This window comes from Oncorhynchus mykiss, chromosome 2 (genome assembly GCF_057628025.1).
Source record: "Oncorhynchus mykiss isolate SJ-2025 chromosome 2, ASM5762802v1, whole genome shotgun sequence".
Classification (NCBI taxonomy): Eukaryota; Metazoa; Chordata; class Actinopteri; order Salmoniformes; family Salmonidae; genus Oncorhynchus; species Oncorhynchus mykiss.
In genome coordinates, this window is record NC_143023.1 from 26,916,608 (window position 1) to 26,937,500 (window position 20,893).

Genomic DNA, 20,893 nt, shown 5'->3' on the forward strand with positions numbered 1-20,893 from the left:
AGAGAGAGAGAGAGAGAGAGAGAGAGAGAGAGAGAGAGAGAGCGAGAGAGAGAGAGAGGGTGAAGCTTAAGATTTACATTCCCACAGCCACACCATATGCATTGACGACTTGAGGTGCTCAGTTTTCAAACTGAATTGCAACAAAAACGTACCATAAATAGTGCAAATACATGTACAGAAAATATGACAGTGCAGCTACTCAGTAAGTTTCTGTTGAACTCTCAATGAATCATGGAGGAGCAGCACTGAGAAAGAAACACAAATATAGTTTATATATTTACAGCTAAACGAAATCCTATGAAATGAAGAGGGACTCGTAAAAATTCAACTTCCTGTAAGTTGAGTAACTCACAGTATAACAAATAACTTGCACGAAACATCTCCATGTACATTTTAAATACACACATCACATATTCACCCGATTAAGTGATACCTCTCCAAATAAGTAGAAGACTGCTATATTTCTCATCTATCCAGCCTCAGAGGGTGTTAGCATTGCAGAACAAACATATTCAGAGTGTTAAAGAAAGAAGGCAGCATTGAGAACCAAGTCCCCCAGGGCAGAATCATTGCCAGCAACTGTGTTCAGCTTCCTATTTACCAACAGCTTTCATTCTCATTGAATTCTGTCATGAAATAAGAAACACTGAAAATGAAGATGTGATTTTCCAATGATTCTCTTGAAAAATGTGACAATCAATATAATCTATATCTATTGACTATTTTAAGGACATTGTTGCAGTCACCATACTGTACCTACGCAAACTATTACTCAGAATACTTATAATGATAATAACAGCTATTTAATTTAGTCCTATTTTAGATGATATAACTAACAGCCATGAAGTTTTGCCATAAAGCCTCTTAGTACAGTATATCGGATCAGTGAGTACATTTGCATGAAAGAACTGCAGCATATGAGTGAAGAGATTTCTCTAATCTCTTGTTGAATATTTAATCAACACAATCAAACATTCTTTTCATGGTGTGTGTGTGTGTGTGTGTGTGTGTGTGTGTGTGTGTGTGTGTGTGTGTGTGTGTGTGTGAGAGAGAGGGGGGGGGGGTGAATATAATGTGAAGTAGAGAGAGCATAGCAAGTTTCTATTTTGCAGTGTGGAGTACCAGGTTAGACGTTCATCGCACATTCACGGCTTGCTCTGGGCCAGGGATGGCCCACAATTTCAGAAAAACCCTGATGAGAAAATGAGTGCTGAGATAGCAGTTTAGTTTCCATGTTTTCATTCCCAAAGTTCCTAGCTGTTGTTCATAGTTTCATCTGAAATCTCAGCATTATTTTTCCAATACTTGATAAAAAAGCTTTGAATAAAACCACTGGGAAAGATAAAACATCCTTTTGAGAGAGAATCGCTATGATGCACGTCCAAATCTATTGATTTTTATGGAAAAAATATATAAACAACTTGAACAAGTCTCCTCAGTTTTCTACTTTGCTGAAATATCAAATCAAATCAAATTGTAGGTGTAGGTAGACCTTACAGTGAGATGCTTACTTACGAGCCCCTAACCAACAATGCAGTAAAAATATATATACACATATATACAGATAAGAATAAGAAATAAAAGTAACAAGTAATTAAAGAGAGCAGCAGTAAAATAACAATAGCGAGACTATATACAGGGGTGTACCGGTACAGAGTCAATGTGCGGGGTCACCAGTTAGTTGAGGTAATATGTACATGTGGGTAGAGTTATTAAAGTGACTATGCATAGATGATATCAACAGAGAGTAGCAGTGGTGTAACAGTGGGGGTGTGGGGGGGGGGGGGGGGGGGTGTGGGGGGGGGGCAATGCAAGTTTTCTGGGTAGCCATTTGATTAGGTGTTCAGGAGTCTTATGGCTTGGGAGTAGAAGCTGTTTAGAAGCCTCTTGGACCTAGAATTGGTGCTCCCGTACTGCTTGCCATGTGGTAGTAGAGAGAACAGTCTATGACTAGGGTGGCTGGAGTCTCTAACAATTTTTAGGGCCTTCCTCTGACACCGCCTGGTATAGAGGTCCTTGGATGGCAGGGAGCTTGGCCCCAGTGATGTAGTGGGGCGTAAGCACTACCCTCTGTAGTGCCTTGTGGTTGGAGGCCGAGCAGTTGCCATACCAGGTATTGATGCAACCAGTACCATACTCTCGATGGTGCAGCTGTAGAACCTTTTGAGGATATGAGGACTCATGCCAAATCTTTTCAGTCTCCTGAGGGGGAATAAGTTTTGTTGTGCCCTCTTCACGACTGTCTTGGTGTGCTTGGTTAGCTTGTTGGTGATGTGGACACCAAGGAACTTGAAGCTCTCAACCTGCTCCCCTGCAGCCCTGTCGATGAGAATGGCGTTCTCTGTCCTCTTTTTCCTGTAGTCCACAATAATTTCCTTTGTCTTGATCATGTTGAGGGAGAGGTTGTTGTCCTGGCACCACACAGCCAGGTCTCTGACCTCCTCCCTATAGGCTGTCTTGTCGTTGTCGGTGATCAGGCCTACCACTACTGTGTCATCGGTAAACTTAATGATGGTGTTGGAGTCGTGCCTGGCCGTGCAGTCATGAGAGAATAGGGAGTACAGGAGGGGACTGAGCATGCACCCCTGAGGGGCCCCTGTGTTGAGGATCAGCGTGGCGGATGTGTTGTTATCTACCCTTACCACCTGGGGGCAGCCCATCAGGAAGTCCAGGATCCAGTTTCAGAGGGAGGTGTTTAGTCCCAGGGTCCTTAGCTTATTGATGAGCTTTGAGGGCACTATGGTGTTGAACGCTGAGTTGTAGTCAATGAATAGCATTCTCACATAGGTGTTTGTTTTGTCCAGGTGGGAAAGGACAGTGTGGAGTGCAATAGAGATGGCATCGTCTGTGGATCTGTTGGGGCGGTATGCAAATTGGAGTGGGTCTAGGGTTTCTGGGATAATGGTGTTGATGTGAGCCATGACCAGCCTTTCAAAGCAGTTCATGGCTACAGATGTGAGTGCTACAGGTCAGTAGTCATTTAGGCAGGTTACCTTAGTGTTCTTGGGCACAGGGACTATGGTGGTCTGCTTAAAACATGTTGGTATTACAGACTCGGAAAGGGAGAGGTTGAAAATGTCAGTGAAAAGTCCAGACTATGTCTGTAAGTCTACTTAAAATGCTTTAGGTACTGTATCTATCTATCAGAAGAGGTGGTTGCTGCATCCTCATCTTATGATAATTCTGCCCAGACAGGCAGTTCTTCAAACGTATAATATTAATTATATTACCCTGTTGCAGGACAATTTTCCTGCAATGCAGGAAATGTAAAACGTGTAATGTATTTGAGGTTTAAAAAGGCTTCTGAAGTTTGTAATTTCCATTTTGAAATTTCAGACCTGATTTTTCCTTTACAAAAAAATTATAAACTCCTACAAAAATGTCCATTAATTATAATCCACATAATAATTCACATTTCCTGTTGCTGCAGAATTATTGTCCCTGCTGTAGCAAACTGGCTCAAATTAAGATCCTACATCTGTATCAAACCATTCAAATGGCTCTTGCGAGCTACATTTCTGCAAACTCCTGAAGGATTCATCTACATCCTAATATTTCCAATCCAATTTAACCGGAGCAGTCAGAGTGGTCTGAGCACTAGTTTACCAATCTCTGCTTTCCAAGACTCTGTGTGCTGAAGGCTTGAGGGGTTCAATCAATGGTGCTTTGATCTCGACTGGAACTATAATTATTTAACATTGTTACAAGGATTTCTCTAATCCATCCTAGCATTAAATCCCTTTTACCCCTCATCTTCTGCAGCCCTAATCTGAATCTGTGCACTCCGTTTGTCTCTTTCTCTCATTCCAGCACCCCTTCCTTCCTCCCTCCTTCCTTACCACATCCTCAATTAATGGACTTCAGAGTCAGAATTAAAAATGCACTGTTGCCGTGCAGAACTTGTCAGGTGCCAGAAGAACTCTCATTAACAGTGCGTGTGTGTGTGTGTGTTCAGGATGGAGTCTTCTAGAGGCGTGATGACAAGGGTCTGTATAGGAAGTGTGCTGCCCCAGCCTGCGGACTGGGGACGTCTCACAGTTACCTCATAGTGTGCTATAACTATGTAGCCACAAACATGAAGGTATACTGGGGGAATTCATAGCTTTTTTTATGTCCCATTTGGACAACAAACCTACCACACTGCATCTGCTGTATTACACTGTATCGGCAAAAAGTTTGCCCTGACACATTCAGGTCATTATTGTCTGGAGTATACCGATGTAGGATCTTCATTTGATGCACAGCAGGAAATGCAAACTTGTAGTCTATTCGAGGTATAAAAAGGCTTCTAAAGTTTATAATTTCCACTTTAATATGTCAGACTTGATTTGACCATAAAACATTTTTTATCAACCCCTGCAAAAATGTCCAATAATTATAATCCACATAATTATTCACATTTCATGTTGCGGCAGGATTATTTTCCTGCTGTAGCAAACTGTCTCACAATAAGACCCGACATCTGTCAACCCTAATCTGTTTGTTTTGGTGGTCATTCTGACTCACAACAAAGAGGGCCAACGGTCCCTCTGTCCGTTCCTCCGTCCTCAAATATTTGTGACTGTGTTTCACAGTGATATAAATAGCAGCACAGCGATGGCAAACATTTGCCGAGGCACCTGCCATGGTATCGTGGCCATCTGCTCTACAAATTCTCCTCGCTTGACATATGTGCATAAAACCTGAAACGTTATTGTTTTCATGTGGACCAGTAGGCGGGAACATCGCCATCGGCACACACTCAAAGGTGGGCTGGAGTAAAAACTGTGAGACTACTGTAGTCTTCATCTGAGGACAGACATGTTTTGCCGTGCAGCTTTTGATGACTTGATGAAGGGGATGGAGGCCAGCGGGAGATGAAGGGGGTGGGTGGATAGGGGAGGGCTCTGTTCCTGTCTGACCGTCGGACATCGTCTCGGAGGGCCACTCCTTCAGCTGACCCCAACCTGTCCGACCGTGGCTCATGCCCAGCTGGCACAGAGAGAGGGGTAACTGGACAAGGCTGTGCCTGTTCAGGACCAGTCAAGCAGAAAGAATTATGGGCAAGGTGATCATCACTTCTGCTCACTTGCTTGTGTTTGGTGCTCTCCTCCCTTCTCCTTCCCTGCCCCCATTTCCTTCACAAACCTTCTCACCCAGCTGCTGGTGCAATCTTGGACGCATTATCTTCAAGTAAGACTGTTTGTCAGATGTATCTTACTTAGTACAAATACAGGCAGCGTGTTGTTTAGTTTATTTGAACAGTAAAATGACATGGTATCATGCTAACATGAGATGGAAGATTACATTATGTTTACAGATATACATCACAGTGTCTGCTTAATCAGCCATGTAAGCCCAAGCTAACAACTGCATTCCTACAAACGTAGGGAGAATGTTTTACTCTGTACAGTATCGAGACAAAACCACACGAGAAGCAATGAGAGATAGCCTCCTGTGAAGCTAACTGAGTTTCCATGTCTTTTCACGGGGGTGTGGCTCATAAGAGCAGACCAGTAGATTAGAATGTGCAGAAGTTCATTAGAAGCTAACGCTAGCTAAAACCCACCACTCTCATTTAGCCTTGAGGAACAGCGACAGATCTGTATCGGAGACAAAGTAGTCCATGGAAATGAGTGAAGAATAGCAGTACTTCACAGTCAGGTTTATCTCCCGTTATAGTACATGGATTTCAAATATCCATGACGCCAAATGAACATGAAACAGCAGATCTCTGTGTTGATAGCTTCGGGGATGACATGGTTATATTGAGAACTCCCTGGGTGTTCTCTGTTCTATGAGAGAAGGCAGAACACCCATCAGATTAATGAGTCACATGGTTCTACTGTCATACTATACAGGAAGGAACACTGGGAAACTAGTAGTTCCAATGGCTGTGGGTTAGCATGGAGCTGGAAACACCAATGTTGTGGGTTCGATTCCTACATGGATAAAAGTGTCTACTTAACGACTATATTACAACACTCGATATGTGTTCATCCTAACAGGGTACATAAAGATGAAAAGATCAATTAGAGAATGTACTGTTAGCTGCTCTAGTCATTTTATCAACAGAGGACAATGTCCAGGGTGGTTGAATAGGAGCACCAAAGACAGGTGAGGATGATCAGAGCCACCTAACAAAAAAAGAACGCCCCCTTTATTTATGTAACAGCCATTATAGCCATTCAGACACACACTGAGTGATTCAAAATGATCCGGTGCTGATCTTTATCGCACCTGCTTAAACTTAAGCCAAGAAATAACAAAGAGTTTGAATGCTACCACTATCTGAACATTTACAAAGAGATTACAGCGTAGACAGTCTCAAACTAAATACATTTGCTTTTAATCGCTTTGAACAGGAAGCCATGTAATTTCAAAATGTTCGTATCTGATTGTCTGATTTCCCTCTTTATTCAAATTATAACATGCCCATCTGACTTTTCCAACACAATGGGAAAAATTAAAAAGGGAAATGACCTTTCATGGCAGGCGTGATGGGATAGTGAATGGCATTATTATGCTCAAACATTCCTTTCTTGCCCACTGCCCACAAAGACAACAGAGGGAGTGCCAGCCACATCCGGCTCTGAAACTATGTCTCTCTCATGGACTAGTAGATCATAAAGGATCTTAAGAAATACTAATGAGACTACCTGGAACTGAGATGGAGTGTACCTTATCCTAACAAAATTATATTCATTATGTAGATAGTGTAGTAATGATGATATACTAACATATATGAGTTTGGGTCCTTGGGGCTTTGACCAGGTAGATAGATACATGCCTGTATGTTGGAGTGGTTCGTGAGACAATAGTGCTATCTCATCTGAAGTCATGTTTCTGGAGTTAGAGTTTGAAAGAAACTCTAAGTATGAGACAGACAATCCAGGGTCATGTTTATTAGTGCACACGGTATCAAAATGTTTGGCAGCGGTAAACTGAAATCTCTATTAGTATTGAACAAGTTCAGTCAAGTAGTTCAGTTAGGTAGGACCTTACTCAGCTTCAAACATTTTCTCCCTACTGAACACCCCCAAACCCCAGTCGGTCCAGCAGTCGGTGTTCTGTTATGAGCCTGTAATTCTCAATATTCTGAGGGCTAAGGACAGAGAGAGAGAGAGAAAGAGAGATGTCCAGAGAGCGAGAGAGAGAGACATAGAGAGATTGGTGTATAATTACAGCCAGTCAGAGCTCCCATCCCCTCCAATCCTATCTCCCTTTCAAAGACAGCAGTATTTTTAAGCTCAGCATTTTCCCCCGGCCCAAAGGGCCTTCTCTTCGTCATATGATGCCTGCTGTCTTTTTGTCATGGTGGCCCCCATAGTTGAGCGCTGACCCCCTCAGCCCTGTCTCCTGACTGATCACAGTGATGTTTTATTACTGTCAGCCCAGCCTCTCTAATCTTTAACCAGCAATACTCATTTCCTTCTCCAGATTTAAATGCAAATGTAAAATTTAATGATAAATGCATTATCTGATAGGGGCCGATAACACTGATTCACTGTCAGTATAAAATACACACCGCAGGGGGCTTCAGCACCAGCACAACTTGTCCAAATCCCACTTCTATAAACGTATGTACCTGCTGCAATAGGTCATACGCATTAGAAGGGAATCATATTTTGTGTGTTCAGCAATGTGGATGTAATGCCCTCAACAGTAATTGCTGTGTTGCTATCTTGTTCGATGTATTATCCATCACTTTGATGAAGTGACTTTTAAGACGAACAAAAAAACAAGATACAACCATTTTTTTTGTGAAGAACAGCAAGGGGAATCTGCATGGTAAAATGAGATGTTCAAAGAGAAAATAAATATAGTACATTTTTTTATTCTAAGCTTTCTTTCGGGGTTTCATTCTATGTTCAAGCACATATACCATAAGATTAAGAGCAAAGCAATTTCATCCACCCATTCAACACTGGTAAGTTTACTTACTATTCAATGGTGATAATATACTCATTCAGCTCACCACATCCCTTTCCCCAGTTTTTCATCTATTGTTATTAGGAAGCACATTTTATCCCAACTTCAGAGACTTTTGTGGCTTGTATCTCACGTGCCTTGCTCTTTCCCTTTCTGGTAGATTTGAAAGCACTCATCCTACGAGGTGCATTCCATTCCCAGCAGGCAAAATATGTCATTAGATGTCATAAAAAAAGTCACTTCCTGGTTGAGATGCTGCTTTCTGGTTGAGGGATGTCAGATAACTGCCGGACAACCAGATGACAACCACCAGAGAGAGAGAGAGAGAGAGAGAGAGAGAGAAATGACATAAACTTACTTGGTCCATCCCAATCCTCTGGTCCTATAGCTGGGTGTCTGGACTCACTCTGCCCATCCATGTCTGACTCCCCTGCTTCTCCACCGCCATCTTCTTCACCTGTAGACAGACGGGGACATGGGACACACAGATTGGTCATGTTGAGTGACATCACTCACAGTTAAATCATATTGTTGCCAAACCACGTTTGATTGAGGAGCACCCATATAATACAGTTGATACAACTGTTATACGTGCCTTCAGAAAGTATTCATACCTCTTGACTTATTCCACATTTTGTTGTGTTACAGCCTGAACTCAAAATGCATTAAATATGATTTTTTTCTACACATAATACACACAATACCCTATAATGACAAAGTGAAAACATGTTTTTAGAAATGTTTGCAAATGTATTAATAATGAAATACAGAAATATCTTATTAACATACTGTAAGTATTCACACTCCAAAGTCAATACATGTTAGAATCACCTTTGGCAGCGATTACAGCTGTGAGTCTTTATGGGTAAGTCTCTAAGAGCTTTGCACACCTGGATTGTACAATATTTGCTCATTATTCTTTAAAAAATTGTTCAAGCTCTGTCAAGTTGGTTGTTGATCATTGCTAGACAGCCATTCTTGCCATAGATTTTCACGCTGATTTTAGTCAAAACCATAACTACTATAGGCCACTCAGGAACATTTGGGGTTGAATGCTGTAACAACACACAATAAAACAATTAATACAAGTCATATGATGGTAGAGACTGACCATTACTGCTTATCATTTATTAAAATGACTTTACTTGAATATTATATTTCAGTTGTTGTGTATATTACATTTCATTTATTTGACGACTTTATTATTTAATTCCAAGTCATCTCATCTCGATAGAGCTGCTACCTATGCTGTCTGCCAAAATCACTATTTTAGTGGTTCTTCAAAGTACATAAGACATACTTTAATGACTGCTGAATACCAACTATCAATCACTTAGATCATGTATTTTCAGATAAAAAATACCTTGCGAAGCAACTGCTCTCTATGTATCCGTCCTGATAGCACATTCTTCTGTCTCTAATATAGCAGGCGTAGAAGAAACAGACCGGACACGTGAGAGCGCAATGGATTATGGTAATTGTGGTTAATTATCAAGTTATCTGCGCTTAACTATGTAGAACATTGGCCTGTTGGAAACTACAACTCCCTACTACACCGCACAGTTTGTGCATGATCTGATTTATTTCTAGAGAAACTGCAGCGCAATGTGGGCATTGAGCTCACATAAAAAAGCAGAACGAAATGAACCTATGACGGTCAATTAGTTGTTTAAAAACCAAGAAATAACCGACATTTCAGTTAATTGCTCAGCACTACCGATGTCAAGCATGCCCATAACATGATGCAGTCAACACCATGGATGAAAATATGAAGAGTGGAACCAGTGATGTGTAGGATTTGCCAAAACATTACGCTTTGTTTTCAGGACATAAAGTTCATTTCTTTACCAATTTATTTTGCAGTTTTACTTTAGTGCCCTATGCATGTTTTGGAATATTTTTTATTCTGTACAGGCTTCCTTCTTTCACACTGTTATTTACATTAGTATTGTAGAGTAACTATAATGTTGTTGATCCATCCTTCCTATCACAGCCTTAAAACTCTGTAACTGTTTTAAAAAGTCACCATTGGCCTCATAGTGAAATCCCTGAGCGGTTTCCTTCCTCTCCGGAAACTGAGTTAGGAGGGATGCCTGTATCTTTGTAGTGACTGGGTGTATTGATACACCATCCAAAGTGTAATTAATAACTTCACCATGCTCAAAGGGATATTCACTGTCTGCTTTTTATTTTATTTTTACCTACCTACAAATATGTTCCCTTCTTGCGAGACATTGGAAAACCTCCCTGGTCTTTGTGGTTGAATCTGTGGTTGAAATTCACTGCTCAACTGAGGGACCTTACAGATAATTGTATATGTGGGGTAAAGGAGATGAGGTAGTCATTCAAAACTCATGTTAAACAATATTATTGCACACAGAGTGAGTCCATGCAACTTATTATGTGATTTTTACTCCTGAACTTATTTAGGCTTGCCAAAACAAAGGGGTTGAATACTTACTGATTCAAGACATTTCAGCTTTTAATTTTGAATTAATTGGTCAAAATGTCTAAAAGCATAATTTGAGTTTGGCATTAAGGGATATTGCGTGTAGGCTGGTGACAAAAACGCTCAATTGAATAAATATTACATTCAGGTTGTAATACAACAAAATGTGGAAAAAGTAAAGGAGTGTGAATACTTTTTGATGGTACTGTAACTACTGTTAAACATCTAGGGCTCAAAACAGGAAACAAATGGTTATGTTAGCCATATATACAATGTTCTTAACATTAAGCAATATCACCTATGCAGCTTTGAATACATTGTTTTATTGTTACTATGTATGTCCAGTACAGTGCATTGAATTGCAAGAAGTATCAAGTGTGTGTAACTGTGGGAACAGTGGCTGGTGCAGCTGCAACACTTTTACCTAGAGTTCCTATGAGTTACCATACAGGAGGAAGCCCATGTGTAGCAGGAAGGAAGGAGGAGCAAGAACTTTGGGAGAGCAAGAAAGAGAGAGGGAGAGAGAGAGGAAGGTGGCTATTTATTACTGTTTGATCTATTGTGGAGGAGGGAGAATGTGTGTTCTAGGATGCAGAACAGCAGATTTACAGTCTCAGGGCTGAGGCTCAGAAAGAGAGAGAGAGAGAGCTAGACGGGGAGAGAGACAGAGAGAGAGAGAGAGAGAGAGAGAGAGAGAGAGAGAGTGAGTGAGAGAGTGAGAGAGAGAGAGAGAGAGTGAGAGAGTGAGAGAGAGAGAGAGAGAGAGAGAGAGAGAGAGAGAGAGAGAGAGAGAGAGAGAGAGAGAGAGAGAGAGAGCTAGACGGGGAGAGAGACAGAGAGAGAGAGAGAGAGAGAGAGAGAGAGAGAGAGAGAGAGAGAGAGAGAGAGAAAGAGAGAGGGGAGAGAGGGGGGAGGGAGAGGACATACCCAGGGATATTTGGCTATCTATCTCTAACCTGGGAAGTAAAGTGCTTAAATACCTTGTAAAACATAGAGTACTTTACAGCACTACACAGCCACAGCAACCACCGTGATGGGAATACGGCTTACCACGCTCCGAGATTTTCCTTGAAAACCTCTTCTGTTTTGCATGTCCAAGTCCACTGTACAGACACAGATAATTAAGTCCTTCTATAACAAACCCCTAAATCCAATACATGCAATGTGGCTAAAAACACTAGCACTGTGTCGGGGTGACTGTTGGATAAGAGCGTCTGCTAAATGATTAGAATATAAAAATGTTTATGTCCCCAGCCCTGTCTACAGTCTCTGAGCTGTACTGCTGGTGGTAGGCTTGTCCTTAGTGGAGGGGACACTTAGTTCTATCTGGTCACATCATCTTCTCCGTTGCTTCGATGTGTTAAACCTACAGAGTACGTCCAAGGGCGTTGATGGGTTATATTTAGACTTCATTGAAGGAAGCAGAGGGATGGATTTAGTCAGACCTTTTAGAAGTAAAGGTACTATGATTACAACTACTACTGGCTCTGGCTAAAAGTAGTGTACTATAAGGTAAATAGAGTGTCATATCGGACACGTCTATACAGTCCAGAATAAGGCCTTAACATTGTGTCCATCCTGGGTTCATCTTCAGATCAACCAACACTCACTACGCTTGTTTGGCTTTCTACACACATGGCTCACTTCAAAGAAGGCAGCAAACACTGCCAAAAGGATAGCAGCTTCCTGCCTCTCTGTGTGAGAGAGAAAAAAAAGTCCAAGTGAAGGAAGTCTGCAGCACTGTCCTACGAACAGTAACATGAGGTCACAGTGACCCAGTTTAGCTTATGCAAGTGTCTGCTTGGGATGGCGAAATTCTCCCCCTTTCCTTCCTTCCCAGTAGGTATTATCAGTGAGCCCACTCTCTCAATCCGCCTCGCTATTTACTGTTGGGGGCCTGGAGTACAGTTAGCTGGAGACGCTCTTTAGCATACTGGGGATCACTAGGCGTTATGACGAGGATAACAAAGGGCGAATATCAACAGTTCCTTTCAGTGGAGCGAGTTTAAAGAAGCCGGGTGAGATAACATTAAAGGCAGTACCTTGATCTCAGGCGAACATGTTAAGCCCTGCAACGAAACGTATTGGAAGTGTTTAATTACAGCTCAGGAAATGAAGCTACAAGATGATTCCTTAATTAAGCAGTGATTACGGATTTTCGGCTGCCTTCTATCTAGCCACCGTTTGCAATGCATTTTAAACACAATCGCCCAGGCAACCTCACAGAGATGAACAATGTCACAGGCAAGCACTGGGCTTGATGAAGTTTCCTCTCTAGCGAATGTTGCACGGGAAACCAGCGAGGAGGAACATGTTGTAGCAGTATGCAGGCTACAGTATGATAAAGATACAGGGATACATACAGCCTCTTCGTGATTTCAATGTGCATGAGCTATCTCAAAACCTTTTTGCCATACGAACAGACCATTAAAGCATTCTGTTTCATTCAGAGGGGGCTGTGTTTGATATCACTGCTTTCTTGCCGTGTTATCAAAGGATACAGATTGTCAATGATCTACATTATAGTCTATGTCACAATAATCTACCGCTGGCTAAAATCCCTTTCCTTGTTTTATTAATCAAATGAAGACATTTAGGAGTGAATGAGAAAAATAATGTATCTGAGAGTGAGGATGGAGAAAGGTGGAGGGAAGAGTATGGGGTAGGGTAGGGTAGCATGGGGTAGGGTAGGGTAGCATGGGGTAGGCTGCATGGGGTAGGGTAGGATGGGGTAGGGTAGCATGGGGTAGGGTGCATGGGGTAGGGTAGGATGGGGTAGGGTAGCATGGGGTAGGGTAGGGTAGCATGGGGTAGGGTAGGGTGGCATGGGGTAGGGTAGGGTGCTTGAGGTAGGGTAGTGTGGCATGGGGTAGGGCTGGGTGGCATGGGGTAGGGTAGCATGGGGTAGGGTAGGGTGCATGAGGTAGGGTAGTGTGGCATGGGGTAGGGCTGGGTGGCATGGGGTAGGGTAGCATGGGGTAGGGTAGGGTGCATGAGGTAGGGTAGTGTGGCATGGGGTAGGGCTGGGTGGCATGGGGTAGGGTAGCATGGGGTAGGGTAGGGTGCATGAGGTAGGGTAGTGTGGCATGGGGTAGGGCCGGGTGGCATAGGGTAGGGTAGGGCAGCATGGGGTAGGGTAGCATGGGGTAGGGTAGGGTGGCATGGGGTAGGGTAGGGTTGCATGGGGTAGGGAGGGATGGGGTAGGGTAGCATGGGGTAGGGTAGGTTGGCATGGGGTAGGGTAGCATGGGGTAGGGTAGAGTGGCATGGGGTAGGGTATGGTAGTATGGGGTAGGGTAGCATGGGGTTGGGTAGGGTTGCATGGGGTAGGGTAGGTTGGCATGGGGTAGGGTAGCATGGGGTAGGCTGCATGGGGTAGGGTAGGATGGGGTAGGGTAGCATGGGGTAGGGTGCATGGGGTAGGGTAGGATGGGGTAGGTAGCATGGGGTAGGGTAGGGTAGCATGGGGTAGGGTAGGGTGGCATGGGGTAGGGTAGGGTGCTTGAGGTAGGGTAGTGTGGCATGGGGTAGGGCTGGGTGGCATGGGGTAGGGTAGCATGGGGTAGGGTAGGGTGCATGAGGTAGGGTAGTGTGGCATGGGGTAGGGTAGCATGGGGTAGGGTAGCATGGGGTAGGGTAGGGTGCATGAGGTAGGGTAGTGTGGCATGGGGTAGGGCCGGGTGGCATAGGGTAGGGTAGGGCAGCATGGGGTAGGGTAGCATGGGGTAGGGTAGGGTGGCATGGGGTAGGGTAGGGTTGCATGGTGTAGGGAGGGATGGGGTAGGGTAGCATGGGGTAGGGTAGGTTGGCATGGGGTAGGGTAGCATGGGGTAGGGTAGAGTGGCATGGGGTAGGGTATGGTAGTATGGGGTAGGGTAGCATGGGGTTGGGTAGGGTTGCATGGGGTAGGGTAGCATGTGGTAGGGTTGCATGGGGTAGTGTAGGGTGGCATGGGGTAGGGTTGGAAAGCATGGGGTAGGGTTGGGGAGCATGGGGTAGGGTATGGTAGTATGGGGTAGGGTAGCATGGCGTAGGGTAGGGTTGCATGGGGTAGGGTAGCATGTGGTAGGGAAGCATGGGGTAGTGTAGGGTGGCATGGGGTAGTGTTGGAAAGCATGGGGTAGGGTTGGGGAGCATGGGGTAGATTAGGAGAAATGGGGTAGGGTAGCATGGGGTAGGGTAGTATGGGGTGGGATAGGGTAAGGTGGCATGGAGTAGGGTGGGGTTGAATGGGGTACGGTATGGGTGTAGGTTAGGGTTGCATGGGGTAGGTTAGCATGGGGTAGGGAAGCATGGGGTAGTGTAGGGTGGCATGGGGTAGGGTTGGGAAGCATGGGGTAGGGTTGGGGAGCATGGGGTAGATTAGGAGAAATGGGGTAAGGTAGCATGGGGTAGGGTAGGCGGCATGGGGTAGGGTAGTATGGGGTGGGATAGGGTAAGGTAGCATGGGGTAGGATGGGGGAGCACGGGGTAGGGTAGGGTAGCATGGGGTATGGTAGGTAAGCATAGGGTAGGGTGGGGGAGCATGAGGTAGGGGAGGGGAGAATTGGGGTAGGGTGGGGGAACATGGGGTAGGGTGGGGAGGCATTGGGCAGGGTAGGGTGGCATGGGGTAGGGTAGGGAGCATGGTGTAGGGTAGAGGAGCATGGGGTAGGGTCGGGAGCATGGGGTAGGGTAGGAGAGCATGGGGTAGGGTCAGGAAGCATGGGGTAGGATGGGGTAGGGTAGGTGAAAATGGGGTAGGGTAGGGGAGCATGAGAGCATGGGTAGGGTAGGGAACCATGGGGTAGGGTGTGGGGAGCATGGGGTAGGGTAGGGATGCATGGGGTAGGGTAGGGGAGCATTGGGTAGGATAGGGTAGCATATGGGGTAAGGTGGGGGAGCATTGGGGTAGGGTAGGGAAACATGGGGTAGGGTAGGGGAGCATGGGGTAGGGTAGGGATGCATGGGGTAGGGTAGGGGAACATGGGGTAGGGTAGGGGAGCATGGGGTAGGGTAGGGGAGCATGGGGTAGGGTGGGAGTGCATTGGTAGGGTAGGGGAGCATGGGGTAGGGTCAGGATGCATGGGGTAGGATGGGGTAGGGTAGGGAACCATGGGGTAGGGTGTGGGGAGCATTGGGGTAGGGTGGGGAAACATGGGGTAGGGGAGCATGGGGTAGGGATGCATGGGGTAGGGTAGGGGAGCATGGGGTAGGGTAGGGATGCATGGGGTAGGGTAGGGGAGCATGGGGTAGGGTAGGGATGCATGGGGTAGGGTAGGATGCATGGGGTAGGGTAGGGATGCATGGGGTAGGGTGGGAGTGCATTGATAGGGTAGGGGTGCATGGGGTAAGGTGGGAGAGCATGGGTAGGGTAGGGGAGCATGGGGTAGGGTAGGGGAGCATTGGGTAGGGTAGGAGAGCATTGGGTAGGGTGGGAGAGCATGGGTAGGGTAGGGGAGCATGGGGTAGGGTGGGAGTGCATTGGTAGGGTAGGGGTGCATGGGGTAGGGTGGGAGAGCATGGGGTAGGGTGGGATGCACATTGTATGTTAGGGCAGAGTTTGCGGGCATGTGTCAGTGAGCTGTTAGAATCAGGCCTCCCTATCGCTGCTTCATCAAAGGACAGCCTCTCCAGCCAAATCACAGTCACACACAGTCGGGTGCCACACATCCAGGTCAATAAGCTTATAGGCGATTTACACAAACAACTCCTCCAGCAAGGTAGGAACAAAGTCATATTGGCTTTTTCTCTCCCTTTTAGCATTGTCTTTGCCAAGGAAGCCCTTGAAAATGTCAATCTGGTTCGCATGCGACATTAAGGAGCTCAGAGCCGCCTAATCTGACCAGCCAGCCAACAGACAGGTTGCTACTCCCTCTACAAGGTCTTATTGTAGCATAGAGAATGATGATGTTGAAATGGTGTCAGTAAAGCAAATGGTTACTGTATGTTTAAACCACCTTAGGATGCGTTAGGTTAAGGTTAGGATTTAGGGTTGGGTTTGACCATAGATCTACGTTAGTCTCAAGGTTGTCATGATAACCAAACTGCTATCAAGATCACATCGCTTTCTAATGAAGATAAACTAGCTAAATCTAGTCAAAGGCAAAAGACAGAAGGTCATTCGTGTTTAAAGGAGGTTGTTGATACAGTAAATACCGTGTCGTGATCAGCCATTCCAAAAAGACACTGTCTCCACCAAAGTCAAGCATAGCTGTAAGACTTCGGTCTCTGCTCTCAGAAGAACCATTACAGAGAATACATCATACATCTTACAGAGATAAGGGCAAACCCCCCCCACCAACACTATGCAGTGGAGCTCTCCAATGGAGGGAGCTTATTAGTGAATAAGCCTTGCCACTGTCTCTTTAACTGCCAATAAATTCCCATCATTACAGAATCTGGCAGTTTTCCTGGGCGTCTGCGCCGGGTTTTATCTCCCTCTCTCTCCAGTCTGGGAGCATGTAGATCTGGCCCCGTTAGATTGTCATACTTAACAAACATTCATGATTCATTTCCTCCACTGAGTCAAATGGGGCTAAAGGGATGTCTCGATTCATCTTATCGCGCCACAAATTAGCATTTCCCATATTCCTCAGCATCAACTGTGCATTAAAATTCCACATTTACCATTCCAGGCACTGGGCTGGCAGCTGTGGCAAAATAAAACTGAGAATGGAGGAGATGTTCTGTTGGTGGATCCTGATTATTTCTGAATGGGACAAAGAGTGGCACATGAATTCTGTTTGCTGCTATATGTCTCTGACTGACTATGATTCAGATTAGCCATTGAAAGGTCAAATCGAGGGTCAATGTGATTTTGTATTTACCACAATGAATATCCTACCTGATTTTCAGGTCCCCTTGAACTGTGAGAAAGTAAACTGTGTATGACTGCATTGTAACGCCATAATTTGGATCTATTAACGGTGATTGGAAGATAAATGCAATTGTCTCATTTAAGTCATATGGTCACTGTATGCACTTTACTACCATCAGAATCACATGTGGTCAATAAAAATCTATGTACATTAAAGCTGCTTTTCGTCATCAGTAAATAGGTGAATCTCACACACACACACACACACACACACACACACACACACACACACACACACACACACACACACACACACACACACACACACACACACACACATACACATACACATACACATACACATACACATACACACATACACATGCACATACACACACACACACAGAGCAGCTTGTGCCAGCACCGTGTTAAACTTCACATCCCCCATCCCCTTCCCACTCATATTTCCACAACAATAAAGAGGGGTACAAGAACAAGGTGAAATTTCACAATTTCAGTAAAAAAGATGCCTCTCAGTTAAATAAAACGGCATCCTTCTCACAATTATGGCTCTGGGTGTGACAACAGAGTATAAATCCTGCCTCTGCGTTCAGTTCACTAGCAGGTGGACCGTGCACAGGAAGTTGTTTGAGGATAGATTCTTTAAACTCCAAGGTTGTTTCTGCAGGGGTGTGGAAGGTGGGGGTGTGTGTGGTGGAGGGGTGTGGCTTGTCCAGAGTGCTCATGGATAGAACCCCTCTCTCTAACTGAATGTTGGTTCACATGCACTCCTCCCACAGAACTTCCCTGTTCTATTCTATTCTAGTTCTATTCTAGCTACTTCATTTCACACCAATGTATGCCGTTTCAGAGCCATTATGATGTTTGGTGTCACTGACAGACAAGAGCCTCTCTATCATTTCATGGTAGATGAGTAGGCATGGGTAGAACTGAAGAGTGACACTCTCCAAATAGTTGAAGGTGTCCACAAAGTGGAACGCTTACACAGTTTGCAGAAACACAGATTACATAAATGACATTCTGAATAAGAATGTGTATAAGGGACAGGGATTCTGGGAAAGAAATAGACTCATTCTTTGTTAAAACATTGGACGACGCAACAACAGCAAAAATGTATGACGCCTGCTGCCAAACAGACACGACAGCTGACTTAATAAGACTCAAGTGTCCCAAGCAGCTGTCAAAAGACAAGGTGACGACATAGTATGGTGTGTCGGCGTATCTTCACTACACACCACATATAGAACCAGCAAACGCCCCCCTCACAAAACAGGTTTCTGAGCTCAACGGTCTTTTCCTGGTTATAAGACGTAAACAAAAGGTCATCAAGAACAGGTGCAGGACAGGAACAGAAGAATGCACAGGTTCCAGAGTCAAACAACCACGGCCCTATGAATTGTGTGAAGAGTCTCAGTCACGACCAAGTCAAGTCCCGCTGGGGCGTCAAGGTGCTCCCACCAGTTATCTGAAGGAGGCCCTGCCTTTTCTGCAAGGGTAAGGCAGACGGGTACGACTCTGGTGCCATTCAACTTCTTGACCTTTGCGCCTTTAAGCGGCTTTGCTACTTCACCGCACTCCGATCAAAGTTAATAAGTGCTTCATATGTTAATGAAAATTGGTCCTCCTCTTTGTGTTCCCACAGCTTTTTAATACCTATTATAGGCTCCAACTTTTAATGGAGGTTTTAGGTCCCTGTGACAAGCCCATTTCGCAGAGTGACTACACAGATACAAGGCTAAGCTAAGACCACAAAGTCCCACAGTGTGGCTCAGTGGAGAAACCTTCCTTCACAGGGGAGACCGTATTCTCAGAGAGGGAGGAGAGGAGGAAGAGAAGGAAGAGAAGATAAAGGCCATGGGGATGAGTGGCTGCTTTAAAACCTACGTTCAACTCCGCACCGGACTAATTACACCACGGCCATCACATTTGAGAGGGTTTAGTTAATCAAGGGGCCCTTTTTTTCCTCCTATAGTCGAGGAATAACACACTTAAACCGTTTAATGCTGTTCCAGGATTGCGTCTTGTTTCATTCGCAGGCACTTTCAACATAAGTGGGGTAAATTTAAGCCACTCAGACACAGGTTTAAATGAGGTTTAAAGAGATCTCACTGAGCAATGGAACATGGCTGGAAAATGGCTATACCTGATGATTGAGCAGAATTTGCAACGACAAAAGAAAAGAAAGTTGGATAGGACATCACTTGGGTTTTAAGAGGAAGTGGGACACTTAGCTAAGCTCAGATAGTGAAAGTGAAGCATCTGACTGGTAAAGCTTGTACATGACAAGGGAAAGATTATTTAAGTATCTCCAAAACAAACCGTTGGCACTTCGGACAACTCTTAGTCCTACTTCATTCCAAAACATCAGAAAGTGAAAGGAGATTTGAGGCACATACACACTCATACTTGGTCTTATCCAAGACAATGGAGCTATCAAATGGTTTCTCCAGGGCTCTTTGAAGACTGGTACAATCACATTTTAAGAAATGTTCATATTCCTTGGGCTACTTTCACATACAGTAAGTACTGTAGTGTTCAATTTATCCTAGAGCTAATGGGTCTGGGAATCACAATATATTCAGTGGTTCTCCTATTGCAGTGTATAACTCTCACAATATACAGTTATGTCAGAGGCATAGGGAAGGAGGTGTCGCTGTTAAATCAAATTTTGCGACGTTTTCAAAATATATATATTTTTACCTTTTTTTTAAGAACAAAGGGGCACTGTTATTGATATGATTATTGAGGGCATAGCCTATGCAAAGCACGAAAATATTTCTTTTTTGAAGACGTTTTCAAATCCTAAAAGTTTAGAGGTGTGAAAAATAAAGAATAATTCAAAACATTTCTTGTTGAAGGAAAAGGAGACGTGAGACAATCAAAGTATTGGTTCTTCATTAAAAGGCAAATTTATGGCATTCATGAGCCAGTAATTCTGGGGACACCTGGGGTACTAAAACCCAAGAACTGGGTGTATGGGGGAGGTCTGTGTGTGTGTGTGTGTGTGTGTGTGTGGGGGGGGGGGGGGGGGCATGTATGCACCTCTGTGTATGTGTGTGACAGCTCTGTCATCTTCACACTGTATCCTGGAGCAGGTTGTAATTTAACTCCTGTGATGGCAGGGTGTGACCAATATGAAACTAAAATAAAGCAGTAATCTAATTGAATTGGAGTTCAAAGAGAAGTTGGTGGGTTTGACTGCGTTAGGCGTTTTGTGGCTGATAGCTACCAGCAGTAGCAGGTGTGAGCTGGGAGTGTTCAGACTGTTCAGAGTACTGTACTAGTTCAAAGGTAGGGAAGTGACACGCTAGCTCACTATTCTCCAGTGGGCATGGAGGGCCTCGATAGGAGCATCACAGAGCCACAGAGATAGAGAGACAGAGAGAGAGCTACAGAGAGGGAGAGAGACAGAGACAGAGATACAGAGAGGGAGAGAGACAGAGATACATAGAGGGGGAGAGAGAGACAGAGATACAGAGAGGGAGAGAGACAGAGACATAGATGCATAGAGGGGGAGAGAGAGACAGAGAGACAGAGAGGGAGAGAGACAGAGAGAGAGACAGAGAGACAGAGAGGGAGAGAGACAGAGACAGAGATATATAGAGGTGGAGAGAGAGACAGAGATATATAGAGGCGGAGAGAGAGACAGAGATACAGAGAGGGAGAGAGACAGAGACAGAGATATATAGAGGCGGAGAGAGAGACAGAGATAC

General features: G+C 44.6%; 1 protein-coding gene across 1 annotated transcript in view; it reads right to left on the reverse strand.

Moving 5' to 3' along the window:
- Window positions 1-20,893, reverse strand: part of LOC110485644 (zinc finger protein ZFPM2) — a 152,214-nt gene that overhangs the window by 88,832 nt on the left and 42,489 nt on the right. Inside the window, exon 3 of the mRNA XM_036944134.2 lies at window positions 8,270-8,368. Within this exon, the coding sequence (XP_036800029.2) occupies window positions 8,270-8,368 (99 nt within the window). The remainder of the gene's footprint in view (window positions 1-8,269; window positions 8,369-20,893) is intronic.